The sequence below is a fragment of the Cynocephalus volans genome, chromosome 2 (assembly GCF_027409185.1).
Source record: "Cynocephalus volans isolate mCynVol1 chromosome 2, mCynVol1.pri, whole genome shotgun sequence".
NCBI lineage: Eukaryota > Metazoa > Chordata > Mammalia > Dermoptera > Cynocephalidae > Cynocephalus > Cynocephalus volans.
The window spans coordinates 57092117-57111787 of NC_084461.1; the positions used below are offsets into that span (position 1 = coordinate 57092117).

Below are 19671 nucleotides of genomic sequence, written 5' to 3' on the forward strand. Positions count from 1 at the left end.
AAAGTCCTTGGCCATTATCTATTCAAATATATCTTCTACCCCATTTTCTCTCTTTTCCTGCTGGGACTCCATTTGTATCTATGTTAGGCAGTTTGATATTGTCCCACAGATCTTAGATACTTTTTTGTTTTTGTGTTTGTTTTTTTTTCTTGGTGACTCATTGTGGATAATTTTTATCATTTTGACCTAAATTTTGCCGATCTTTTCCTTCCTTTGCTCTGCCAGTTAGTGAGCCCATTTCATGATATCATAGGTTTTCAGTTTAGCTTTTTTTCCCTTTTTGGTTTGTTTTTATACTTCTGTCTCTCTGCTGAAATTTTCCATGTCTTCATTTATGTTGCCTTACATTTGCCACTATATCCTTTATCATAGTTATTTTTTAGTCTTTGTCTGATAACACCAAGATCTTGCCTATCGTTGCATCCATTTTTATTGCCTGTTTCTTTTCTTGGCCATGGGTCAAAACAATACCCAGACCCAGCTCAGACAGAGCAGAATGACTTGCCACCCCTACTCAAGTGGCATACCTTTTTCTGGAGCTAAATATTATTTACCTCAGTTTCTACTGTTCTTTTATTCAAAATGTTTGGCACCTACTTGAAAAATTGTAGATCCAAGAAGAAGCAAACCTATTTCTGAGACTTTCTCTGCCACTTAGGATGTAGACTATCACAAAGGACCATTGCTGTCACCCTAACTGTCAAAACAAGCTAGGTAAGCTGTAAAATCATAGTTTATAAAAATCATAAAAAATGCTAAGGGCATAGGAAAAAACCTAAAAAAAGTAAATTCCAGAAAATGATAATCTTTTTAAAGGAAAGAAGAGGCCCATGGCTTCTCCAAGCCTGGTGGACTGGCAGGAAGAGGAGGAATCTGCCATTGACAGGGTAAGGAGAAACCAGCCAAACTTAAAACATGCTTTCATTTCTGGCTTTTCTTCATATCTTTATTCACGTTGTTGTGAGCAATGGTCTTTTGCTGATTGTCTACATCCTAAGTAGAAGTCTCAGAAATAGGAAATGTGTCCAAGGAGATCAGGAAATTTGCCAGTAGGGAAAAGAGAACAGAGATAAGCCTTGGCCATTGATAAACAGGGCACAGTTTTGTGTCCTGTCACTGTTATAAACACATGGATGTGGTAACAGCCCTTATTTACTGGGTTTATCTTTCATGTGGACTATAGGCCTTTGGTATGGTAGCCGTGTATTTTTATGCCTTGTGTTTATTTCTTCAGAGATTTGATCACTGTAATGCCCAGGAGATTTGTTTCTGTAACTCTTGTTTTCAGTCTTCTTTTGGATTTGTTGCTGCAATCTTGCAAGGTGTACTAGGGGATACTTTATTGAATTACAGTGTAGGCCACCCATCTCTTTCATCATAGTGCAATTCAAGACTGTGAAATTCTGAGTTACTAAGTACAATAACTGGTATATTTCATGGCAGTAATTTGGTCTCTGTTTTCCTTATGATCATCATACTAAAGTTAGGGCTCAATTAAACCTACATTTTCCAAAGTATGTTCTTTGAGAACCAGACCTTGTGTTTCCCCCCAAAATGTTCCACGGTCCCATTAATTTGGGAGCATCTCAGATCATGTCTCTTTCTCTTAGAGAATAAAATGCTGATGATTGTACAAGTCTTAGGGAAATCTTAAAGTAAGTAAATCCTCTAAGCTACATTTAATTAGGTGTTTCTCAAAGTTATTTGAATAGAGAACCTTTTGTCAAGGAACTTTATGCTTTTTTGTCAAATAATACCCATTAACAAAGTTCAAAACACTCTGTGGGGAAATGTTGAGTTAAATGGACCCTGTTGCTTTTTATTTCAGGGAATACACATAATTCATAATTGACTGTCATTCTGTATACCTGGAAAACATCTTCTCCACTGCTTTCTAATAAGGACCCAGGAAGCTTGCATTTGGGGGGAAGGAAGAGCTCTAACCCAGAAGCCTATCTGGTTACATTGTTGCTTAGGGTTCCTACTTATTAAAGTATTAATGTTGTAAACCTCTGCCATTGTAGGGGAATACTGGTCTGGGCTGTCTCACTTGTCCAAGGACTGTCTTGGTTTGCTAGTCCAGGGAAATAAGCTAGCTGTCATATCCCTCCAAATGTAAAAAAGACAGTTAGCTGCCTAGACTGCAGCTGGAAGGAAAGGTCAATCAATATATTACCTTTCTTTCCATGTGTTCCTTGGCCACTGGCTGAGTTGTGCCTTCTCACTAGTGGGGGTGATCTTGTCTGCTAAATTTTATTTTAACCTTGCAGATAGGTTAAAGGAAGGGTGCAGTTAATAATGTCTTCTCTCACACACCTCCGAGCATATTATCTGGCCTGAATCTTGCTCCCCCTCCTCCCTAGCTGCAAGTGCTGCACAGTCCTGCTTAGATGGAGTGTTATGCAAGTATCTTATTTTATTTATTGTGGGAATTTCTCCTAGAGCTCTGTCATGCTCTTGCACAGACATAATGCAAACATTGTGCGATATTTTGACAGTAGTTGGGATCTATGTGGAATGGGGGGTTTTCAAAACATTTCTTAGTCAATATGTTTACTTCACCAGCCATGTAGTGTGATACGGTGCATCACCAATACTTGAATAGACTGCAACAGGAGGTCAGAATGGAGCACAGATTTTCTAACACAGCATGTTAGATGAAATGATTTTGTGTACTTTGAAGTGGAAAATTCAATCAGAATTTTCACAGTTTTTAGTTAAAGAAAGCAACACTGTTATTTATTGATGAAAGGTAGACTGAGAGAAATACAGAATGAAAACAGTAGACAAGAAATCTAGCATATTGTTCCTGGTCATAGCAAGAAAATACTTTTTCTCTTGTAATTTAATGAAAGCTACAAGAGATAAAAGGGGTCTGCTTAAAATACACAGCTATAGAATGCTTAGAACATACGCCAATATGTTTAACATGTGTGTGGATAAAAATGGAACCTGGCTTTTTAAGAAGTTTGTTTTTCATTAAGAGATGGGCTTCATGCTTGATAAATGACAATTACAATTGCCCAGGTAATCCATTTTGGCTTAGTTTTAAAGTAGCAGAGCTTATTTGGAAAGCACCTAAGAGTATCAGTATTAAATTCAAGAATAGATTCTCTAAGCTTTCATTCTAGTAGGCTTAGAGAGTATTTAAATTTATTACTAGTTTTGATCTGTCTTTTGGTGCACTGAAGATATGTCAGCATAACTACTTATTAGTAGATGAATACTTTTTAATTTCAAATTGCAAAACCTTAGGGTTGCAATGTCAGATTTGTGCATGCATGTTTAAGATAGAATAATAACCTAATATTAGAGTATTCAATATGTCAGTTACTTTTGTAACTGTTTTATGTGTACCATTTCATTCAGTCCTCGTAACACAGCTATGACCTTTTATAATCTGTAATTTCCAGTGAGAGAAGAAAGCCACAGAGAGACTGGCACTCACTTTGGCATGGAGACTCCTAAGCCGGTCTTCTGAGCCACTGTGCGAGGCCCTGAGGCTGCCACCTCAAAGTATTCATCCTAATGGTCTTCAGGATGGGTGGGTTAGCAACTTCATTCAATTAGCCTATAGGATTGAGTATATAGGACTTTTGTATCTAGATTGCTTTTTTAAAGGAGACATAATTCTTCAACTCTCTGTTTTACTCTAGCTACTGTTTTGCTTTGGTTTTGTTTTTTCCCCAGATTGACATACAGCTCAACTTAGTGTAATTCAGTTTGCTTTTTCTTTTTTTAAACTAGCATTTAAAGTAACAGAACCATTTGAAAGCATTAGTGTGAGTTTATCAAATTAGTGTGAGTCTAAATAGTGTAGCTTCGAGTTGAGTTTAGGCTGCCTAAAACTTTGTATTGTTCAAAGGTCTCTTGTGCTAAAGTTTATTTTCCCCCCTTTGTTCATACTATTTTATAGTGTAATCATTTTTTATCATTGTTATTATTGTTTGTGTGTGTGTGTTTCTTTTAACTTTTATTCTACAGAGAGTCTAGAATCAACTCTCAATTTCAGGTTTCCAAGGTAATCTAATGTAATTCAGTGTAAAACACATAGCTTATATGTAATTCAGTTAAGTATGTCAGTCCAGTACAATCTAGTATGCTTTTTATTTTTCAAAGGAAGAACCTAATTATTGCAAGGGTACTTCTCGTAGAAAGATAAGTAGTATCTTTTAATTCTATTTTCCCATAAACTTTTTGAAGTATCTTGTGTAATAGAAATCGAAGTGAAAACCACCTAAGCTCATCCTTACATTGCTGGTGACTGCATTCACGTATGATAAGAGTAGGGTTTTCCTGCCTGGAAATCTGTTAACACAAATAAGAGGCCACCTTATGAAAATTTTTTTAGGTCTCAAATTTAAACGTCCACTCTAGTTATAGTCTTTGTGATCCAAAAAACTCACAAGGGATCATTTTGACTTTGAGGGAAGTATTCTGTCTTTGTGGTGACAATAGAATTCAGTCTTAGAGAGGAAGCAAATAAAACCCCAAAGCCTCTTATTGCTTTTGATGCTTTAAAAAATAAACAAACAAAAAAGCAAAAACCTCACTGCACTGAAATATTTTCTGCTAATTAACTGTCACAAATGTGATGCCATTAAGCGTGGAGTCTCTCTCTTTTTTTTTTTTAGCTTCAAAGTCATTAACACACACAGTGCAGCCTTTGCAAATATATTTTGGAAAAAGGAAACAAATTGACAGATCTTCAATCAGTGTTTCTAAGGCTTTTATTTCTCATAGAACCTAATCCTAATCTGAGGAACATTTGGTCATTTTCTTTGGGTAACATGCAGCAGTCTTCTGGGTGCCAGGGTTGTCTTGATGTCTGGTGGGCATTTGGATACACGGTTAGAGCTGACTCGCAGAGTTGAGTGTTAACTACTTTGGAGAGTATCAGTTAGGAATGTCTTTAGCTACAAACAACAAAAAACGCAACAAGTAATGGCATGCATAAATAGGGATTTATTTTTCACATATAAAAACATTTGAGGGTAGAATGTGCAGGGATTGTGCACTATCTAAACAGTGTCATTAGACAACCAAGCTATTTTTGTCTTTGCTGTCCTTGATGTGAGGCCTCTGACCTTGGGCAAATCATGTTATAACCTTTCCAAGATTCAGTTTCCCCTTCTGAAAAAATGGCCATAATCCTTTCCATAATTGTAGCATAGTGGTAAGGCTTACATGAAATTCTATATGAGAAAATGTGTAGCACTGTGCCTGGCACTATAGAGAACAAAGTTGATTTTTAACGCTAGTGACAGCCACAGCAGCACTAGTTTCCATAGTGTGGTGATAGAGTGGACAATGTGAAGTGGGAAACAGGCGATCCTGCTTTAAACCCTGTTCTTCATTCTTGAAGTTCCCAATTCCAGCATACTTCCAGCTGGTGTTATTTAAAATAGTGCACTGGATAAAATACTTAAAAAAAAAAAAAGTCAGATACTGTACTCTTAAACAAAAAGGATCCATTACTTACTAAGTGAAATATATCCTCTATAAGCCAATAGTTTATTTCATCCTGTGGCCTCTTTACAATAAATTTTAGTACCATTAGAAGCTTAAGTTTACATTATTGATTATTTGAATGTGTTTCATTAATCTTCTATTGCTCTCATACATTTTATATGTACAGTTTTAAGTGTCGTCTTTTGCATTTAGATGGAGAGGAATGGCCAGAAGAAAGTAGACTTGTGTCTATTAGCTACATATAGCACTTCAAGAGCTCCCTTGAGCTGATTTGCCAGTAAATTCCTACATTAAAATAGGCTTTCAGAATAGTGACTACTAGATAAACTATGAGGTGTCCTTAGTAAATAAAAATGATTAATCTCAGCTGAGTAAATCCGCTATCACTGGTCAAATAGTCTCATCCAATTTTTTTTCCTGGTTCTATAAAAAGCCTTTTTCTTTTTGTGTCAAGGTTATCTGTAAGTTTAATGGAAACTTTGAATTATTATCTGATTTTTAAAAATTGGTTCATAAAAGGATATTGATTCTTTAAATTAGGGATAGTTCAAATGTTTATAGGCAAACTGGCCTCCTTTGATAGGACCTGGAAATTACTGTCAAGAAAACTCATCTTAAATCTGTATTAATATACACCTTTTCAAAAATATCACACTTCTTAGTGACTGTGGAATGGACAGTAATGTTGTTGTGGAAATGCAAGAGAACTGAAAGGTAAAGTGAAATCTGTTAAGCAGGGTTCTTTACAGTTGCTTAGTTTTTATTCCCTGTCATTGATAGTCACTTCTTTCCCAGGGCATTTTCCTAGGTAATGAGAAGACTCTAAAATCAAATAAGGCTTTTGAACATTGAAGAAATATGCCACTGTGTTCTGTTGAAGAATCCTGTGGATTTATAGTGATTCTAAAAGGTGTCTCATATCCACTATATTAACTATCTTTTTTAGAAGCGTATGAACATTGTAGCTTTTATTGATTGCAGGGAATTGGACCCAACAATAAGCAATAAAAGTCGATGGTAACTTTTTTCCCATATAGGGGTGTGCAGATCAATATTTTGAATTTACTGTAATTTGCTGGTAATGGATGGAAGAACTGAAAAAATTGCAGAGCCTTGTGGGGCACAGCTGTGCGGTGTTGCCTTTTTATCTAAGCTCACTGTAGGTCACAGGCCTTGCAGAGTAACAAGAAACATAGTTAAGTGGCAGGGTTGTGATACGTGAATTTATCAAGAGACTTCATAAATCTGTTCTAAGGAAAAAAAAGAAAATCACAGAACTTGTCCACAGTGATCTTAATTTTATAGAGATCCTGAAGGACCTCTAAATTTTCACGTCTCAAAGGCAATTAAAATTCTAAATATCTAGCATTGGTGTTTGATCTCTTTCTGCTGATAATAATAACATGGTATGTGATTACACTGATGCCTGGTCTGCTTTGAGTCTTCAAACTGTTTCACAGAACTGTGCCCAGGTTCAGTATTCAGCAGTGGAGGAGGTGTAGGGGTCTTGGACCTTTGCTCTTTAATTTAAACCATGTTCTCTCAGTCAGAGCTCTTCAGTTGTGCCCTAGGTGTCTCATCTAATTTGAATAGTACACTTAAATAGTAACAGCTGACATCTACGATGCACTTTTGTTTAGGAACCGTGCTAAATGCAGGACATGTGTTATCATTAATCTTAACACCCTATGAGATAAGTTGTATTATCCTCATTTTATGATTTAGGAAACTGAGCCTTAGAAAAGTTAAGAAAATTTCTCAAGAACCCTTTCTAGCATTGACTTGGAATAGAATATAGATATGTCTGAATTCTGATCTTGTTTGTTTAATCACTATGAAATATACAATTGACTTAAATAAGGATTTTTTTTTTTTTTTTTTAGCTTTAAGTTCAATTTACCTTCTCATGTGGCGATGGACTATGGCTTCTCTAATTTGACCAAATCTAGTCTCTTTAATTTCAAAACTGACACAGAAACTTTCACTTGAAAGACAGTTCTTTTGTTCCTTGAGAACAAAGTGAGCACACAAAATAAAGTATGACCATGGGTCGGAAACATTAACTTTGAGATAATAAGTGGACTTCACTTAGTACATAGTAAACACTCAATAAACTGGAGCCGTTATTCATATAAGTACTAGTTATTACTCAGCAAAACTCTGTAGAGAAGCACTGTAAACTTTGACCTAGGAGGCAGATTTCCTTTAGGTAACACTGACTGGGAAGGCAGTGTGTATACAAATATCTGATGCCCAAACTTGATTTTTTGATATCAAGGATATGACATGTTAGGAAGCATCAAAACCATAGTAATTGGCTGTAAAGGAAGCTTATTTCATTTTACTTGGGGTTAGCTGATTATTTGACTTGTTATGTTTTTTCGACTTTAAAAGGTATGTGTTGAAAGTAACATGTTTACTGGATTTTGCTTCAAATAAAAACAGAGTCTGTAAAAATATTTTAAGTGTGAGATTTGCTTAGGAGGAGCTTCCAAGATCTGTGTTATAGCTCTCCTTTCTAAGAGTAATTGGCAGTGTGTTACCAAGTGTAAATGCTGTTTGATACCCTATACGAAGGGGTGTGTGGCACAAATATACCAAGTCACTACTTGGTGATGAAAAATAATGAAAATACTCTGAACTCCGGCAGATGTGGATTCAAAGACAAGCTAAGCTGTTTACCAGCTCTGTAACCTTCTGTGGGTTACTTAACCTATCTATGCCTCAGTTTCTCATCTGTAAAATGGGAATAATAGTGAAGATGAGATAAAATAATGTATTTCACCATGCAGTAAATGTTGGATATCATTAAGCTGGTAAAGGTAGATGAGCTTAGTAAAGAAAAGCAATTCCCATCATCTGTGTAAAAATTTTAAAGTGGAAAGGGGGTTTGTCATGATTAATATTTAATTTTCCTGCAAGTAATACCTGGGATGCCGACCTTTGCTCTTATCTTACTTTGAATCTTTATCTCATGTTCCCTCCCAACAGGGAACCGAGGGTCTAAGTTGAATGGTTTTGCCATTCCCTCATCCACTTTCATACTTCCATTATTTAACTTCTGAAAGGCTCACAGTGCTTTTGGACAGTCTTTATTCCTAATCTCTGGGTGGCACCCTGCCTTCCCAGAAGTTAAGCATTTCTTCTCAACTCCTGCAGATCCTGAACTCACATTTCTCTCTTATATCTGCCCCTCCACCCCCTTCTTACTGCCTCTTCCTTGCTCCTGGCCCTCAGCCTTGCTTCCCAGATAGTTGAAGAAACCTCTAGCTCCTTTCTTGTTTTGCCCTCCATGACTCATTTGATACAGATGCCAGAGTGATCCTTTTTAACATGCCAATTTGACCATGCTTTTCTCCTATTTAAAATGTTCCGTGAGCTCCCCAATTACCTATAGGATAAAGGCAGATGCTTCCAAAACCCTTCTAGGATTTAGCTGTATCCCTGCCTCCATCCTCCTGTCCTGTTGGGTTTGTCTTTCTACTCTCTGTTCCAGCTGTACCAACTTTCCTAAGAGTTGTGTACTGTTCACACACCCTACCTTACTGCATCTGTTCCTTTCCTGGAATGCCCCTTCCCTCACCCAGTCCTGAGGCTGCCTGGCTAACTCTCAGACATTGCACAAGAAAGACCTGGCTCAAGTGTAACTATTGTGTCACTTAGGAATTTTTGAATCACAAGGAACAGAAAATACAAGTTCAACTGGTTTAAAAAATAAAGGGACTTGATTGGCTCACTTACTGAGAAGTTTGGATAGATAGAAGGCTAAAGATATCGCCCAAGACCCAGTTTCTACCTATCTTCTCTTCCAGCTTTGATGCCTATCCTGTGGCTGCTGTTAGCTTCCTGGGGTTAATGCTTCCTCTTTCTTGTTAGCTCTCTTGGACAAGGGGGGAAGTTCTTTCCCAAGAGCCACGAGCAAACATCGTTTTGCATCTTGTTTGCCCAGATTGGGTCACATGCCATTTTTGAACGAATTGCTTTGACCAGGGCAATGAGCTTTGTGATTAGCTCAGCTTAATCAGAGCTTAGCCTTGAGGTTGAGAATAGTGTCAGTTCCATCAGATTTGTTTATCTTGAATAACGGGGAATGTCGTTGTTGGGCAAAAAACAGTTCTGACCCTCCTCAGAGAAAACAGATCACCCTCCTCCCTTTATATTATTGCGTACTTCGAAAAGACCTCTATTTCAGGCCTTTGCATTACTGTATTTTACAGTGAGTAAAGTCCTTTATCCCCAGTGCCTGGCATAGCACCTGCCGTATCAACCTTTACTAAAAAGTGTGTGATTGAATAAAGAAAACCCATTTTGCTTGCTTTAATCCCCAAATGTGCCCTTGCCTTCACCCTTGGCAGAAGATTTTTGCCTTCTGTACTACTGAAGTTACAGAACTCCAAGTGAGCTGCTTCATTTCTACTTTGCCCTTCTTTGAAAGGTACTTGTTTTCACCTACCTTTCTTCCTCTTTAGGAGAAAAGCTGCCCTCTTTTTTTTTATTACCAGTGCCAACCCTCCCTGCTTGAGTGTTCATTCAAACTCCATCTCTCAGTCTCTCACATCACCATTCTGTCTCACTCTCTGGCATTTTTGCAGTGGAGTGTAGGGAAAAAATTGGGACTGGATGGTGTAGGTTCAAATTTCGATTCTACCACCTCATGGCTTTGTGACTTTGGTCAATTGCTGACACACCTTAGGGCTTTCCATGAGAAGACTTGAGTGTCCTGCCCAGGTAGCCGGTTGATTTTGTTATGGAGCTCATAGCGTCAGTTTATGATAAGATCTAACAAAACCAAAATGAACAAACCGTACCATGACTCAAAAGTTTGTCTATTAAAAAAAAAAAAAAAAGTTTGTCTATGTGAAGGTCTTCTGAGACTGATGCCAAAGTCTTGAGGATGATAGCTATTTATTCAAGTTCTTGGCAGAAAAAGCCAACTTGGAAAGGAAGAAAGAAGGTAACTACGTTCTTCTATTTTTCAAAGAAAGTGGGTATGTGGTTTTGATCAAATAAAGTTCATGTGAAAACCCAGAAAGCATTTTGTATGAACCTTTTATGGTTGGTTTTGTTTAACTTTACTAGCACAAAGAAATATATTAAAGTACATTGTGATTTATAGATGCAAAAACAGAATGAGTAAAACCTGCAAAAAGAGGGAAATGTAAGACGGGTGGAGACTCCCGTCTTACATTTCCAACTAGGATTTTACTGGTATTTTTACAGGTTGAGTGGTTTAAATGTTCAAGCATTTCTGTAGAGATCTACCTACTTATTTTCCAGCTTCATCTACTTTATGCAGAAAACCACATACTTTAAGGGCAGCTTACTTGATTGTTCAAGGGTTGTTTGAACATAAGCCATTTTTGCCTTCTGCTCTGAATCAGAACCAATTCTACATGTGAGATCTGGTTCTATTATATGAACTTTTCCATCCTCTGCTTCTGCTTTCACAAGTAACCCTCAGAAATGGAGGCCAGCAAAGCATTTCCTTAGGAGAAACCATTCCTGGATGAGCCTTTATACTCCTAGTTAATTTTGTACTCTATCAGGCAGGGAGAGTTCCATTTTGGGTACCTTTCCTTGCTCCACAGCACTTCCCACTTGCAAAGGAAATAAGTAAAAACCTAAAACTTCGCTATTGTAATGACAGCCTTGGAAATTAATATTCCCTAAAGAAAAAATTTTCAAAAGCAAATGGTTTATGCAAACTAATAGTCCTTTAGGGGACTTAAAGGTACTACCCTCTAATAAACAACTTATGCAGACAACCCTCTCTAGATCTGTGGGGCTGGGGCTCAGACACGGGTATTTTTAAAAGCTCCCTGGGTGACATTAATGTGTAGCCAGGCTTCAGAGCCACTGCTTGAGCTGAATTATCTCATCCCTTTTTATTTTCTCTCCCCTGTTAGCATTTACACAGTTAAGTTATGCTGCATAATCTTGCACCTGGTGTTATCTCTTTTGTTTTATATGTGTGTGTGTGTATGTTTCCCTAACTGGCTTTTTTTTAAAAACATGGCCAATTAGTCTTTTACTCTATTTTCTGAAAAGTATGCTAATTTTATGTATGCATAGTAAATATAAATGTGTTTTATTTTGCTTTTTTTCTTATGTGTTCCTAACAGCACCTGATACACTGCCTTGCACATTTTGGCTCTTTGAACTCTCTCCCTAAATTAATAGTTTGTCAGTGCAGAGAACTTGTAGTAACCTCAATGATAGGGTGAGACTACCAGTGACTAATTAAGGAAAGATAATATATTTTTGACTATGTCTAATCTGAAAATTCAAAATCTGAAATGCTACAAAATCTAAAACTTTTTGAGCATCAATATGATGCTAAAAAAAAAAATGCTCATTGGAGCATTTCAGATTTCAGATTTTCAGATTAGGGATGCTCAACTGGTATAAGGTAAATATTCCAAAATCCAAAACACTTCTGGTCACCGGCATTTCTGAGAAGGAATACACAACCTGTAAGGGGAAAGCACATGGACTTTAAATCTACTGGTTTCTGGAAAGTGGTGAGGAGATGGCATGTGCTGGATGTTGCCATTCTATTTGCTTGAGGGCTTGGGGGAGGAGGAAGAAGGAACAAGACAAGTTGCCCAATTTTCAAATTCCCTTGTTTTTTTTTGGAGGAAGTCCCAGAGTGTGAATCTTGGTAGACATGGCCCTGCCTCTCACTGTGCTAGTGAAGGGAGCCTGGGTTCTCTTTTCCTGCCTGCCTGGGCAGCTGAGGCAGAGACCCAGGTGTGACCATGCTGACACTCACAGGGAACCTGCCAGGAGTGATGAAATAAAGGTACAGGGGACAGTTGAAGATCCTTCCAGGAGGCTGAGCTCATGCTGAGTGTTCAGCTTCAGAAGCGCCCTAACTAGGCTGTTCTCAGGGTGTGGCCATTTTCTCTGGGTTTAGTTTCTTGGCTCCTGCCCATTTTCTGACCCAACCATCCTGTCACCTTCGAGAGAGCTGGCGTCTGTCCAATAGGTAGGTTTTTTACTGTCAGCCTCATGTGTTTCTGTTGTTTCTCAGAGCCCCAGCTGTTGCTGCTGCTGCAGAGTGTGACACATCACTTCATGTGCAGCACAGTCCCCCCCCACTGTTCAGTGGGGACATGCCCATGGCCTTGCGTCCAGGTGTGCCTCTTTTCCATCTCCTGCCTGTTCTCTCCTACCTCTCCCAGCCCCATGGCTTTACTTACTATCTTATGTGACGATGGTTCCAAAATCTGCCTCCAACTGTGACCTCTTCCCTGAACTCAGATTCCTATGTCCAGTTGCCTGTCTGCCAACTTCTACTTGGAACTCTTATGCACAGACATCTTGAATGTAACATGTGCAAGCAGAACTTTTCTTCCCTCAAACTCCATTTGCTCAGGCCCCAAACTCCTCCTTGCTTTCTGTTTCCCTCTCCACATCCAGGTGTTTTGTAAATTCTATAAAAACACATTTCAGATTTGACTACTCACCATCTTCACTGCTGGTCCTAGCCATGATTTTCTCTCACCCAGACTTTCTGTAGCCTCCTATAAAATTGGTGTTAAATATTGCCTTTAAAAAATCTTAGAATATTTAGATATTTGTTTATCCCTTCCATTTTACACCCCTCACCAACAGTCTCTTACCCTGTCTTCCCCTTTTGATACACTCTTAAAACATTTTTGGAACAATTTTAGATTTACAGAAAAGTTGCAAGGCAGTTCAGAGAATTTATGTAAACTCTTCCCCAAGTTTCCCCTAATGTTAACATCTTTATAACTTTAATACAATGGTCAAAACTATGAACTTAACATTGGCTCATTACTATCAACTAAACCACAGACTTTATTTGGATGTCATCAGGTTTTCCACTAAGGTCCTTTTTCTGATCCAGAATCCAATCTAAGATCCTATATTGCATTTAGTTGTCATGTGTCCTGAGTATTCTCGAATCTGTGACGTTTCTCATTTTTTTCTTATTTTTCACAGCCTTCACAGTTTGATAGAATGTCTCTCTATCTGGGTTTGCCCGATGCTTTTTCATGATTAGATTGGAGTTACGGATTTTTAGGGAGAATACCGCAGGGGTGAAGTGTCCTTCTCATCGCAACCTGTAAGAGGATACCTGATGTCAGCATGACTTACCTCCGTGATGAGGTTAAACTTGGCCACTTGGTTAAGGTAGTGTCTGCGGGTTTCTCCACTATAATGTTGCTATGGTTTCCTTTCCCTGCTCTGTTCTTTGGAAGTGAATCACTGAGTCCCAGCCCGCTGTCAAGGGGAGGAGAATTAAGCTCCGCTACTTTGAGGAGGGAAAGTATGTACATGTATTATTTGGGCTTCTGTAAGTCTCCTTTCTCTTCTGAATCATAAATTTACCCATAAGTTAAAAAGAATAGTTCAGACATTCTCTAAACACATGTGGCATATGTAGCCATACTGTCATATTTTTGTGTGTATAGCTGTAAATACTTATTAAATAATATAAATATTTTTTAAGTTACCACTGTGGAAATTGCTTGTACCTATAAAACACTGCAGTTTGCTCTACTGTCTTTGTGAATGACACAACTTATTTTTTCCTTTTGAAGCCAAGGATGGCTGGGGGAAGGGATAGCAGCATTTACTTTGTTCCCCTTGATGAATTTTCTTCCTGGATTTGAGTATCCTCAGTCTTATTAAGGGAACTCAAGAAAATAACAGCGTTCTCAGGCAAGATTGATTTTGCTTCACCTTTATTTTCAACATAGATATTTGCTAGTTAACACTTTTGAAAAGGGCTCAAAGGATATATCAAGCAAATAATGATAAATAGGAACTCTAAAAATATTAAAACTCACTGAGTAATTAAAATCAACAAAAATATCTTAAAATTTTTTTAATCTTTTCTATATTCTTAAGAATTTCTATAATCCAGTGATAATAATTAGCATACTGTTTTGTTCAACTGGATGCTGATTGCCGTTTGATATCCCCTCTTTTTTCCTCTTTTCTTCCCTCCAATTCTCACGTGACACTATATTTTTAACACATGTTCCACATATGCCAAACACAAGCTTTGGTTATGACTCAGACCAATACCACGTCTTGTCTAATTATCTAAGTATGTGTTAGTGACCTGATCCTGACATTAAGAAAATAAAATGAGGACACACTCACAAAGTAACGCAGGGGTTTGGCGGTAAAATGCCTTGATGCTGTTCATTTATGTCTGACCGGTGCAGATTTATCAGCATGTGGCCCCCATATATTAGGGCAGTAGCTGCTCCCTGCTCAGTCTGCAATTGCTTAGCCTCCTGGTATTTGCAGACTTCTGCAGCTACTGTTCACAAGGTCTTGGCCACAGCGCATTCATTTCTCTCACTTTATTACCATCACATCTGATTCCAATTTGCTACCAAATTGAGTTTCCAGTCCTGAGCCTGACATTCAAGCCGTCAGGTGGATTAGCTCCTTCAGCTTGGTTAGCGTGGTAGCTTCAGGTCAGTTGACAGTGGCCTATTAAATGTCCTCTGCTCCTCGTCTTAGAATCTCGGCTGCTGTCCCGTGGAGCAGCAGTGCAGAGTTACCCACCGTAACCTTTCTCCTTGTTTAGAACTCATAATTCTAGACCTACTGGAAAGAGTTCTGATTAAAAACAGAGTTGATTTTTATCCCTTATCTTGCTGTTTCAGTGGCTTTTTCTCAGAGCAAAGCAGCCAGTTTATGGTCAGGTCATTTGGTGGAATATGATTGATTGAACTATTTGGCTTATTCATTTGGCCCTTTCCCTCTTATATCTTTGGAGTGATCTGTTTGCATAGATAGTTGAAATATCATCTGATTTTTTTTGGTTCTTGTTAATGATAACACCTCAGGTACCTTTTATGCCGCTGTCAGATCAACTTATTGGACATAGCAGTATTATCCATTTGGGCTCTAGGGTTTTTGCCATGCAGTAGGTCTCACTTCTCTTCTAAAAGAAACGTTCTGGTGAGCTATTACTTCTGGGGAGCTTTTTAAAAAAAAAAAACAACAACAGAAAAACCACCAACAAACAAACCTGAATACAAAACTAATTTCTCAGTGCTTGTCATAACCAAAGATACACATATAGAAATTTTCTATTTACATTTCATTTCCCAAGGAAAACTGTCACGGTCAGAGACTTTTCTCTTGTCATTAGGGGTTTTAGTAAATGAAGATATCTTTATGTTTCAGAATCAGGGAGCCAAGTTCAGCAAACACTATAATTTCTTGGGGCTAATCAAGGATTAAAGAGAAAAGCAAAACAAAACAAAACGAAATAAAGCATTTTACCACTGAACTCTGCAGCCCTTGAAAAAAAAAAGTTAGTTATTGGGAGAAAGAAGATGACACTTTGTTTCTAAAATTGTTGATTGGGTTCTTGCTATTAAACAGTAATATTATTATAATCTCTATGGAAATATATTTGCCGGTTAATAAGTTAAGCATCCTATGTTTAATTTCCTTCCCTCCTCTGATGCTCTCAAGACCATTTTCTATAAGCTGTGCAGAGTAAATTGTGCTGTTTAGAAGTGATATTTGAAGCTGCTGCCCATAACAAACATTTAAGGATCCAATAAAATTAGGAGACAGGATAAAGGAGTTTGAAGCTGAGGCGGAAACACCTTTTGAAAGATAATGCTTGAGCTCCTGGAAGGCAAAAAATAAATGAGAATTATGGGGATGAATAACCAAGTTTACTTGCATCTTCTGAATTATAGTACATTTCACTTGAGTTTAAATGGTGGGCTGACTCATTGCTTCCTTTTCTTTAATTATCGTCATCAGGTAATCATTCTTGAGTAACCAGGCTTCTGAAAACTTCATTAGTGGGTGGAGGTATTTCTGAATCCATTTTTGTTTATGTGTTTGGTTGGCTTGTATGCTTGGTTGGTTGGTTGGGTTTTGGTTTTCCACAGTCTCTCTATGAGTAGGCAGATAATGATCTAAATTTGAGATAAGTGTGAGAACTTTTAAAACTGTGAAATGCTGTAGTAATCATTGTGGCTGTCTGTTTACCTTTTAGAAATTCATTAACCTACTTTTAAATATCCTAGGTAATCATATTTGTTTTGAAAAATAATACCAGAAGTAAACCTTTTGCATTATCTTCTTTATAAAATAATAAAGTATAATCTCTGGTATGCACAGTGTTTTGCACTAATTTATTTCTGTTGGGGGCAAATAGTCTGATTTAATTGCTTTTTTCATATCACCTTTCATTTAATTGTAATCTTGAAAATTATTCTACTTCCTATATCTGTTTCCTGTTTGGATAAGTTCTTTGGTTCCTCAGATTTTCCTTATGCTCAATTATAGGTTCGGGAAACTCAGATCAGTATTTTACTGCAGTTGGTTTCAGAGATTGATGTTTTTTGTGCCCTGGAATTCAGATATAATGTATTTGTACCTTAAACACAGTGTATAAAGAGACCAGTGTAAGAGGAGATCCAGCATAAAATTATGACATTAAAATCTTTTTATTATAGAAAATGCCAAATCAAATGAAGCATGATACATTTTATGTTGTTCATTTGGTATCCTAGTAGTCTAAGGTTAATGTAGCATCTCTTTATATGTATTTTTTCTCTTGCAGAAGGAGCTGAGTCTCCCCAGAAGAGGAAGTTTGTAAGTAGTATTTTGTTTCCTTGTTTTCTTCTTGTATAGGTTATAGTGTGATTATTCTCTGACTTGAGTTTTTAGTGGCAATTGGAAGATTAATGATAATCAACTAAATTAAGAAAAAAACATTGAATTTATTTATAAAAGTTGAATAGTAATGATTTCACAATAATTTCCAGGCTTTGTTCTTTATGGGAATTGTAAACCAAAATGCGTATTTATTTCTGGCAGAATCTCAACTGTTAAAAAAAAAAATTCCATTATATAATCTAGCAAAAATATTATTTGATTGACAGGTAGTATAAATTGATCTAAATCAAGAATTAGTGCTCTTCTATATCTCTGGAAATCCAGGATTGTTCTTTATACTATGGATTTTGTGCAGAGTAAATTATGTAGTTTTGCATTTGAATGATGAAGACTTTGAGTCAGCTAAACTTTCTGCTATATGACCTAGATCTTATTGAACTGATTCATGTAATGCCCTTGTATTAAAATAACAGATTTATGAACCTTGACTTGATTTCTTTATAGTGTGTTTCAACCTTTTATTTTTAAGGCCAGTAATATATTTGCATAAATCATAGTTTTTCTATTAACAAGTTACAGAATGAAATTAACTGCCCTTAATATTCTACTACATTTGCATTAGATTTGTTATTCACTAGTACTATGTAAAGGCTGGTCTGGAAGTATTTGGATTTTGTGTTGGATTTAAGTTAGTGGATAGGGCAGCACCATTTAAAAAAAATTAGTATAGTATTTTAGATAAGTTTTTACAAATGTCCTATTGGAGGATTAGAAAAATATATGGTGACTGTTGAGAGAGAGTATTTGTCCTATTGGCTAAATTTTGGAAAATTTCAGCCTTTGCATCTAGGAATCAAACTTTATCAGCTGAACATCTCATTACTGTCCATTTTGCTTCCTGCTTTTTATAGAAGTTTAGGCTGCCAGGGAGAGACTGAATCATTTATTCTTGCAGAATGTACCTAGATAAATTGTTACTAGCTCCCAGCTTCCACTTCTCTCTGCTAGAGGTTTGGCCTAATAGTTTGCTATAGCAAATGGCCTTAGAATTAAAATTTTAAAAAAAATAAAGAAATAAAACATGATGTTCTTTCCCAAAATCACAAAAAACCCCCCACAAAACAACAACAAAATTAAACACTTTCTTCTCCTGCAACATGATTACAACTCTCTTGCTTAAATTTGGAAAACTCCAGACTTTTTGTTATGATGAGAAATGAGAAACAAATAGAAAATAGAATGAAACTACATGAAATAACTTTACAGAAAATAATCTCATTTCCTTTGTATTCTTATTTAATGCTTAAACACCCTAGATTTCTCTCCTGTATTTTATTTGAAAACCTCAGAACTAAAGTCACATCTTTCATTTAGCCGTGTGTGTGTTTCCTTTTTCTGAGTTATCCCATTAGTATGTTTCCAATAGTTATCATAAAAGTCAAGTTAATTAGCAAATTAGATCCCTTATATCTATTTAAGGGCCATTTCTCTTTTTGCTCCTGAGTAAGTCTCAATTCTGTTAATGTTAGCTGATAGCCATGAGTAGATGTGAAAATATATGATAAAGAAAAAAAATTTAAATTTCTCTACTTGATAGGATGGAATCTTTAATGAAAAAAGGGTCATGACTTATGTTTATTTGGAATGCATGCTTTGAATACATAGTAAAAGAAAGAATTACATTTGAGCTATTTAAAATCCCCTCCCTAATAAAAATCAGCTGATTATTCAGATGATTGGGGGGAAGCACCTTGTATATGTCAAAATAAATCTACCTTTTTTAGTGAATTCTGGGAAAAAACTTCCAAGTGAAGCAGACCAAAAATAAACATGCTATTTTAATTATCTATTAAATACAAATATTCCCAAAAGAATTAACAATGCTTGATATAACTGTTGTGGAACCCAATGCCTCTCAACATTTTCAGTGAACACCATACAGAATGCCAGTAATTACTCTTCTCACGCAAAGTTCTTTTATGACTTTGAGAAAAAGAAAATACTTTTAAAAATAAATGCTAGAGTGATTTTAATACAAATCTAATGAAGAAGGGCACAAGTGTATCTTATAAGATTGAAGTTAGCCAACATAATGGTACCTGATTATTAAACCTGTTAACACTTTCTCAGTTTATTTACTACATAAATGCCTCCTGCATGAATGCTTTCAAGTCTTTTTTTTTTTGGACCGGTAAGGGCATCACAACCCTTGGCATGGTGGGGTCTGCACCACGCTCAGCCAGTGAGCGCACTGGCCATATATTTAAAGCTTTCACAATGTAAGAACACAGAAAATATGCTTTTCTTTTTATTGTTAATTGAAAGTATGAAAAAGCAAAACTGTATTCTGTCTAGAAAAAAAAAAAAAATCCAGATCCCTACTAATTTGTAACTTACAGCCATCTTGACAAGAACTAACTTGAAGACTCTCTTGCTTCACATACATTTTAAGCAGTTGCAAAGGCAACAACTGTGACCTTTTTTAATGATGCAAAGGGCAGTAGGCAAGACAAGTCAAGAGAACTGCTTTCCAGGCAAGATGTTACTGGATAACCACGTGAC

At 36.7% G+C, this 19671-nt stretch overlaps 1 protein-coding gene across 1 annotated transcript in view; it reads left to right on the forward strand.

The window, feature by feature from the left end:
• Window positions 1-17089, forward strand: part of LOC134370502 (microtubule-associated serine/threonine-protein kinase 4-like) — a 287590-nt gene extending 270501 nt beyond the window's left edge. Inside the window, exon 4 of the mRNA XM_063087598.1 lies at window positions 17054-17089. Coding sequence (XP_062943668.1) covers window positions 17054-17089 — 36 coding nt within the window. The remainder of the gene's footprint in view (window positions 1-17053) is intronic.
• Window positions 17090-19671: the final 2582 nt, after the last annotated feature.